This window comes from Arvicanthis niloticus, chromosome 9 (genome assembly GCF_011762505.2).
Source record: "Arvicanthis niloticus isolate mArvNil1 chromosome 9, mArvNil1.pat.X, whole genome shotgun sequence".
Taxonomy (NCBI): Eukaryota; Metazoa; Chordata; class Mammalia; order Rodentia; family Muridae; genus Arvicanthis; species Arvicanthis niloticus.
In genome coordinates, this window is record NC_047666.1 from 71,173,317 (window position 1) to 71,182,722 (window position 9,406).

The 9,406-nt window shown below is 46.4% G+C and overlaps 1 protein-coding gene across 1 annotated transcript in view; it reads left to right on the top strand.

Annotated features, from left to right (window-relative positions):
- Nucleotides 1-8,972, top strand: part of Etv6 (ETS variant transcription factor 6) — a 241,685-nt gene extending 232,713 nt beyond the window's left edge. The window contains 4 exon segments of the mRNA XM_034512647.2: nucleotides 819-919; nucleotides 5,081-5,177; nucleotides 5,180-5,261; nucleotides 5,264-8,972. Of these exon segments, the coding sequence (XP_034368538.2) occupies nucleotides 819-919; nucleotides 5,081-5,177; nucleotides 5,180-5,261; nucleotides 5,264-5,454 (471 nt within the window). The 3' untranslated portion in view covers nucleotides 5,455-8,972.
- Nucleotides 8,973-9,406: the final 434 nt, after the last annotated feature.

Here is a 9,406-nt window from a genome sequence, read left to right on the forward strand (position 1 = left end):
TACTGAGGAATAGAGAAATAGTGAGAGGTCTATGACTCACAGGGGACCTTTGGGAAGTGTTACTTCTGTCCCCACCAGTTGGAAACCCCCTTTTCACAAAAGTCCATTTTTGCTTGGAAAATATGTTCTGATTATAAAACACCCCCTTTACAAGCAAGAGTTGCAACAAGTCTGCCCCCACAGGTTCCCAAAGGAGGAAGAGGAAGTGGAATTCAAAACAAAGTCCTTTATGGTAAGGAAGGCAGTTCAAACGTACAGATATAAAAGGAGATTTGGGCCTTGGGCCTCCTAAGAAGGCAGCCTGAGAAAGCCCAGTCCAGGGCCACGGACAAATATGTCAAGGCCCCTTACACGGATGTTTGGGTGCCTAAGTCACTGAGGGACCTTCTGTGCACTGCTCATCAATAGCAATGACAAACTAAAGACAAGTGTATAATAGTCATTGTACCCCAAAACCAGAATATGAAGGCCTCCCACCTGAGATAGAAGAAGCACAGAGCAGTCTCGGGAGAAGGCATGAGGGCAGTTGCAATAGGATGGGCTAGGTTAGCTAGTACTTCCAGCCCTAACTAGGGCAGCTCAGTTTAGGAGAAGACCTTGGCCGCAGTGGCTTTAAGGGCAGACAGCAGAAGGAAGGTCCCTAGAAGGCAGTAGACCAGCAAGTAGGTGGCGTTCTCAGGCTGGTGAGACCATGTGAAGCCACTCAACAGCCTTTATTTTAATAGCTGCCTGGTGCCTTTTCTGAAGTTCATTTCATTGTGTCTTTGTACTTTTTCCCCCCCTCTCTCTTTCTCTCCCTTCCTTCTTTGAACAAACAGAACAGAACAAACATGACCTATGAGAAAATGTCCAGAGCCCTGCGCCACTACTACAAACTAAACATTATCAGGAAGGAGCCCGGACAAAGGCTTTTGTTCAGGTAGCACTTCCTCTTTTTCCTTTCCTTCTTTGGGGAGGACATTATTTTCTTTACATAAGAGGGAGGAGGGAGACTGTCAGGAGCTCTGACATGCCGATCTGAGGCTCAGAGCCAAGGCTGCAATTGGACTGGAAAGTTGGTTGGAAACTGGGTGCTGGTTTGTTAGGATTTAAGGGGGAAAGATCATTCTTCTCACTGAGGTCTGTCCTGTATGAGAGCCAAAGCTAAATACGATCTGACTCATCTCTAAAATAACATAGTGGTCAAATAGCATTATCTGACATTGATGTCCGGTGGAGTTAAACGGAGCAATCAGAATCACTATTGTCAATAGCAAAGTGAAGGATTAAGCTGGGACTTCCAGGTCACCAAACCTGGAAGCTGCTTTGTCAAGCTTCAGGTCATGACCCACAGTGAGTCACTGTGTGGGTGTACTTGGTCAGCAACAGCCACTTTCTTAATAAAATAGAGAATTACAGTCTCACGGAGTTGGACATACCAAATTGCAGCTCATCAAAGAGCGACCATTAATTCATAAAGATTTTGTTTCGCTTGTGTGTATACATGTGTGTGCATATGCATATGGAAGCCAGAGGTCAAACCCTGATGTCACTTCTCAGGCCCTCTCCGCCTTGAAATTAGGACTCACTATCTTAGGACTGGCTAAGAGGCTCAAGGGATCTCCTGTCCCCAGCTCCCAGCACCTGGGATGACTAAGCATATACCACTCTGTCCCCTTCTGTGTGGGTGGAAACTGAACTCATGCGTGGCAAGCAATTTACCAACTGAGCCCCTTGAATTGCATGTCTTACAAACACATCACTGTTAGAAAAGTATGACAGCCACTGAGGTCGGGGGCCCTCCCTCCTTCCAAATTCTCCATAGCTAATGGTTGCAGCTGTTTCACCTACCATGGATTTCCAGAAGTCGAGAAGAAGGATCTAAAGGGCCAATGAGGGTGGCATAGGAAGAGCCCCAACACCACTGGTCACTGAAGTGACAGGAGGAAGCCAGATTGCAAGTAGGACTTTAGGTTATAGGTTTGGGCAAATAGGACAGACAGCGCAACAGCTGGGGCTGGAGATGCAGATTTAGACTCATCTGTGCAGGTGGGGAAATGTCACTGTATGAGGAGCCGGGGTGACCGTGATGACGGTACTCATTAGGAGAGCACAGAAGCCACACAGTAGCACTGAGATGGAGTAGCGATGTAGGACCAGTGACAGTCACGTTGATCTTCAAAAGGAACAGAAAACACATGAAAACACAACAGTCGAATAAGTAAATACAGACGAGCCCTCCCCGCCACCGGCTCTGTTCACACCCTTTCTTCATCCTTCACCCCAAACTTTCAGCTCCCCATTCTTTTATCCTAGATGACTGGATCCCACTACCCTCAACCTTGTTTGTCGCCTCAGTCCTGAGTCTTAAATTTGACCATGAAACCCCTGGTGGAATTTCAAAAAGATGTTTATATCATATGCCCGCTAAAATAAATATCACGTTAGTATTCCAAATGTGGTTCCTGCAAGGCCGGCCTTCATGGCTGAGAAATTCTACCCAGAGCTCTGTTCTTGTCAGTTGACCAGTACCGTCCAAAGTAATCTTTCAGCTAGACTGATATTTGATTCTTTCTGTATCCAAGTCAGTTACTGGGCTGTACCATCTACTGGCTCGGCAGCACTATCCCTGTCTGTTCTGTGTAGAAGGCCTGAAGCCTGGCAGCTGCGCTTCCCAGGGTTTGTAACCAGCCTGTCTGGAGTTGAAGTCTGTGACAAGCACAGTTGTGGAATGTGTATGACGGACATGTATATCCCTTACTTTCTCACATACGCACACCCTCAAGGCCCCCTCAAGTTGACTGTCTTTCCTGAGGCCCTCCACAGCGGCTCACTCACACATAGACACCCTCTCCCACCATCTCCTGAGTGTCCTTTGTCCTCAAACAACTATAACTTTCATTTTGAATAGCATGTGTGGAGCTGGTGAGACAGGCTCAGCAGTTAAGAGTGACTGCTGCTTTTGCAAAGGACCAGGTTCAATTCCCAGCAGCTACGTGATGGCTCACAACCATCTGTAACTCCAGTGCCATGGGGATCTGATACCCTCTGCTGGTCTCTTCTGGTGACTGCATGCACATGACACACATAAACTCATGCTGGACATATACATAAACTAAAGTCTTTAAAACATCTTCAGTAATTGTGACTAGTATAGTTTAATAATATGTGTGAAGTCTTCCTCTGACTTACGATTCAGAAGGTAGAGGCCTCCTATTTATTTAATTTTGTATATACTTTAGGGAAGATCTCAGTAAACATTTTATGACCAAGTGGCCTGGTGTGGTTTCAAGTTTACTATGGCAAAGTAGTCTGAAGGAAAGGTCAGTTTGGGCCTGGGAGGAGCTTTAGCTAATTCGGGTTTTGAGGAAGACGTTTTATTGGGAAGATAGCAAAACACAGACAGAATCAGCTGTGACATGGAGCTAAGCAGTCATGAGCAGCAAGGAATGTCAGTAGACACGAAAGGTTCGCCAACATCCAGTTAGAGGCTTTGAGGAGGAGAGTAGTAACCTTTTCCTGGAAAATATGTGTTGGAAGCCAAACTGTACAAAATGGTGCCTCATAACATACATACATACATACATACATACATACACACACACACACCACACATACACACACTCTCACATACACACATATATACATATGTGTATGTATACATGTGTATATATAAATGACTAGGTTTGTAATCTGGTGTAGTAACAGGACATTTGGTAGGTAGACTACAGTGTGGACTGCTGGTGGGCACCCTAAAGGAAAACACTAGAGTACTGGAAGGAGTCCAGAGGTTTCAGGTCAGAACGGCTCTGAAAGTTTGCAGAAAGACATGAGCCATGGTTTCTGTGAGGACTAGCAGACAGGAGCGGTGGGTAAACAAAGTAAGCAGCAGAAAGCAAGTGCTTCTTTGGGAGCTTTGGCAAAAAGCTTTACGGCCCAAAGACTGCATCCCGGACTCGGCAGAATGGTGACAGGAAAGGGGTGTTTGAAGGTAGTTCATCAGTATGGGCCACACATAGGAAAAGGAAAAAGTTGCAGAGAGAGTGAAGTCTGCAGAAATCTCAGCTCTCCTCACACCCCACCGCCTCCCCATCCCACCGCCACATCACCGTCACCTCAACCCACCCCCACCTCACTGGACCATCGCCCCACCCCACTGTCACATCACCCCCCACTGCAACCCTGCCCTTTGTCAGGGAAGACAAGGCATTTGCAACCAGGCTTCCCACCTGCACATACAAACCATGGCGCTATTCCTAGTGACACACAGTGATCAAGAATGTGAGGCTTGCTGTACGCTCCAGCTACAAAGGAAGGAGGACACGAAGTCATTTCTAGCAATTCAGGTAGATCAGTGGAAACAAGGGGATTTGTCTTGCTTTTCTAATTCCCAGAAACTTCCTTCCCTAACCTGCCTGTTAACCAAATGTATCCATTCAACATCTAATAGTGCCCTTTGAGTTAAATTCAAGTTTTGAATACTGTTCTCTGGGCTCTCTGATTGGAATGGGAGTGGATGTAGGACCCTGTAAAAGTCTAACTCTTAAGGGTTGAGGAGAAGGTTCCATGGGCAAGAGTGCTTGATGTGCAAGCGTGAGGAACTGAGTTCGAATCTCCAGCACACATGTAAAATGCCACATGAGAGTATGTTCCCAACTTCCATGTAAGTTTCTCTAAGGGTTGGAGTGGAGAGGGTGCACATACCGATAAGCCGAGCTATGTGAAGAGTAGAGACAAGTGGGTCACTGGGGCTTGCTGACTGCCAGCCAATCTGCGGGTGCTATCTCCTGAGACTAAAGGAGGAAGTGATAGAATGGCATCCTTGATGTGCTCTGAATCCCCACGCACAGATGCATCCTGCACGCACCACACATAGTCTTTAAAACCGAGAAATACAGACACTTAAACAATACCCAGGTTCCTTTATACAATCCAGCAATAAGACACCCCTAGCACCAAAAAGCACTGTTTTCCTTGGTGTCTAGGTTCAATGGGCTCCTAACATCCATGTAAGTTGCCCTAAGGGATGGAGTGAAGGGGGTGGGGGTGGACATCTTTGGGAACACAGGTTCTTTTGACTCTTTCATTTCCTGGTCCAAAGGTTCATGAAAACCCCGGATGAGATCATGAGTGGCCGGACAGACCGCCTAGAACACCTCGAGTCTCAGGAGCTGGATGAACAAACGTATCAAGAGGATGAATGTTAAGGGAACCTACCACAGCCTCACCGGTGGGCTGGCCAAGAGGAAACCTGCTCACAGGGACCGCGGGAGGCGTGATGGAACAGGCGAGCTAGGGATGGCTGAAAAGGAAGACACCCAGGAAGAGCGGGAACACTTCTCCTGCAGATCAAGAGGGACCCAGAGCACCTTAGACAAGCCACCCAGCAATGGCAGGGCTGGAATTCTGGCGGAGGGCACAAGCCTGAGACTCACACGTCACGTTTTGCTTCTCCATCGGATCTCTTGTCTGTAACCCTCACCCTCACCCTGCACCTGTTGTTAGTCTCATGGTGTTTCTGGTTTTGTTTTGTTTTTTTTTTTGTTTTTGTTTTTGTTTTTGTTTTTTTTAAGAACATGCAGTTTGACTATTCATCATTCATACAGGGAAGACATCACATGTTGCTTTCCTATGGAAATATATCTATTATATATATTATTAATTTTTTGTTGTTGTTGCAAATCTCACCAAGTCCGGCCAGCTCAACTGGTCAGGAAAGAGAAAACTTGCAGAAGGGATTGGGTTCCTCTTTTTCCTGCTACATAGATAGATCTGGTTTGTCCTGTCCAAGTCAGGTCTAAGATGAGAAAGGAAAACAAAATGAGAGAGATACTTTCAAACAATGAAAAAGAAGAGTTCTACTCTCCATCTCCCTCCACCTCGTCTCACTTATCCCCCCACTTCTCCTCCTCCCTTCTCTTCCTGCTGTTCCACTCCACAGGCCTTTCATCAGAACTAGCCTCACTAGCACCTGAAGTAAGCATTGACCCACCTGCTCTGTGACAGTCAGACCCCTTGGGCACCCATCTGAGGGAGGCCACACCCCCCCCCCCAAATGCTGCTGTGTTCTAGAAAGAACAGTGAGAGGACTGGGCATACGATATGACAGAGGGTGGCCACAGGATTTGCAAGGCCCTGGCAGTTTGGGATTGTCCCAGAAGTGCTACCCATTGGGAAACTATAAGAAGACCACACAGGCCCGGTAGTCCAGGAGCTAGACAGAGAGCTAGCTGCTCTGCAGTGAGAACAGGTCATCAAGGCTGTCCCAAGACATCATGCCCTTGTGGGATTTCCCCCCACTCCCCCTCCACTTCAACTCCTAGCCTTTTTCTTCTTTCTTTTGGTCCTCACTGAACACAGAACACACATAAGGGAGGATCCTGGAATTTAGTCTCGGGTACAGCCGGTATTTGCACAACCAGAGCAGACAGGAAATTCCTCAGATTCATGCTTTTTTTTTTTTTTTTCCCTCTCTCTCTCCTGTCATGGCTGTATTTCAGGAGAACATATCTGTGGCTGTTTTTCACCTCGACATAAGGTCAGTAGTATCTTCCAAGATGAGGGTAATGCTAGCCCTAGGATTTTTGATAACAGATTTTTAGACTGTTTCAGTGGGGTTTTTCCTTTTTGTGTGTTTGTTTTTTGAGACAGGGTTTTTCTGTGTATCCCTGGAACCCACTCTAGACCAGGCTAGAACTCAGAAATCTGCCTGCCTCTGCCTCCCAAGCACTGAGATTAAAGGTGTGTACCCCCACGCCTGGCTTTTTTCCTTTTCTAGCCATCTAAATGGACTCTTTGAAGTTCGCTGTTTTAAACTCCAGATAATGAAGCCTGCCTTTCAAAACCATCCCTTGTCCTTCCTGTCTTCTTCCCACCATGGAGTGAGCCTCTCCCAGCCCTCCTGGGTATGTCTCTGACTAGAAGCAGGATACAGGTGAAGCTGACAGACCAGAGCTGCCCTGCAACTATTCCTAAGTGGACACAGTGAGGCTAGGAGTACCAGGGCATGTCACTCACCCGACATCCACTCACAGACTGGCTTCTTTAGTCTTACTGTGGCATACTTGTACCTGCCTCGTCTGCCTTCAGAGAGGTCAGCAGCTTTCTGGGTGAGGGGTTTGGTTTTAGTATGCACAGGTAACGATGAGAGTCACATGCTAGGTGTTTCTCGAAAGTATGTCAGGGGATACTTTTTTTATGGTTTTTTGTTTGTTTTGTTTTCTTGGCCTCTAAAATGACTGGTACCTTATATCGAATGGGGAGATTAAGCCAAATGGTTGTGTTGTGTGAGCCACCGGGTTGACGAGCAAGAGAGAAAGGGTGGGCTTTTTGTTTTTGTTTTCACTGAGGTCCTAGAAACTAGAACACTTCATTCTGGACACTTTGCCCATGCGTAGAACCCAGTCTCTTAACTGCCCAAAGAATCTTCCAGATGAACTGTGGAAGGAAATTCCTCTGTTCCCTAAGGAGTCTTGGATGACAGCTCCAGCCACTTACGTTAGAAGTGCTCCTGGCAATACCGTCTTTACTTCACACCTGGTGTTACCAGTAATGATGTCTTTGGTCCTCTTAACTGCAAAAGTCCTCATTTGTCTTTTAGAGAGAAAATATGGCCGGGGCTGTCACCCGGAGTACAGTGCTCTGGAGTACAGTGCTCTCCGGCTGCAGACTCAGAAGGTTCAGATTTAGCCCATCAGACCTCAGAGGGCACAGCCCTAAGGGAGTTCTGTTCGGGTTTTTTTTTTTTTTTTTTTTTTTTTTTTGCTTTTGGTTTTTTTGTTTGGTTTTGTTTTGTTTTTGTTTTTTTCCATCCATGCTGACCTTCTTAGCTTAACATTAAGTTCAAGAGGTGATGGAAGGAATCTAAAAGCTCCTTTTAGTGGCCTTCTTCTGCAGCCATCGTGGGTTGAGTCGGGAAAGGAATTTGCAGGAAAGCATTACCATGGGGAGGAAAGGCATTGCCACCGAGGTCCTGGGATTCTCTGTCCTCAGTCCTTGGCCAGGCTATCTTCACAGCTCCTTCAGCAGAAACCAGTGGTGGCTGCTTACGTGTTGATAGTAGTTTCCCTCCGATAATTTTGACCCAAGGTGCCCTGGTGCCACTTGAAGGCAGGGTTGATGCTGATGTCCCTTTTTTTTGGAAAGAAAATGGTCCTCATAAGAAAAGAACAAAAGGGGTTTCTTTCCTAGTGCATTCAGGGCCCTCTGATCCAGCAGCTTTTTACACTAATACCTTGTCCAGATAAGAATGTCACTCAAGCTGACATCTAGATGACTGTGAGGTGTCCCTGGAATGACCGAGTGGCCACTCTGTCTTTTCACACTCTTCAGGATCCAACCATAAACACAGTTTGGCACATTCACTGTGGTTGGCAGATGAAAACCTGAGCGAGGTCATGTCACTTTCCCCGGGAGCAGACAGCATGAGAGACAGAGTTAGGGTCAGGATCCAGCCAGTCTGCACTTAACGGCAGAATACAGTTAGAAGGCATCCTGCTTTAAAACCCCAATTGATTCATCCCCAGCAAAGAAACTAAAGATGCCAAGGGTGTCTTTCACTGCCCAGTCATTCAGTGCTAGTTAGTGCTCCAGTGCATTCTCAGCCTGCTCCTCTTCTGAGCAGAAACCTAAATTGGACAGCATAAGAAACCCAGTGGGGCAGGGGCACAGAGGGACACCCTGGAACCCTGCCTATCCACAAGGCACACAGGACCCACCCAGCGTTCTTTTGGCCCCATCCACATCAACACTAAACAACTTCAAACCCCCCCCCCCCCCGACTCTTTCACCCTCACAGGTGAACACTCTTCTGAAGACTTCTCTTTGTGACTGCACCCACCTGCAAGCCAGATGAATCTAGAATGAATTTCTGTTGTTGTTGTTTAGTTTCTAATCTCTTGTTTATGAGGTGTGGGGTTTATAAGGGACTGAATCAAATGAATGTAACAAAAAAAAAAAGAAAAAAAAAACAAACAAAAAAATGCCTTTTCTCAGGGCCAGTGAGTTGCAAATAATTTTTAAAGAAAAACCTATAATTACATCATCTCAATAAATTTTTTATAAAAAAAAAAAAAATAAAAGTTCCAAGTCTCTGTTTTTAATAATACGAAATGGAGTCAGACAGGCAAGGCACTCTGATGATGTAAATCCTGTCTACTCAATTATGGAATAAAGTGCAGTCCCAGTTTCTCCTGGCAGGAAGCCGCTGTTCCCCAGCATTCTGCAGGCAAGCTTTAGACAAGAAGCCCCAGGAAGGTCACAGCAGAACATTCTTCTCTGAGCTACTTCCACAGGTGGAAAAATCTGCCTAGAGGGACTCCAATCAGAGATGCCAAGGATGGACCAGGTCACTCAGGCAATCAGGATTAAGTCACCCTGGATGACTTCGCTCCTGCAAGGTACTGAAGACATTAACATGAGGGTAGCA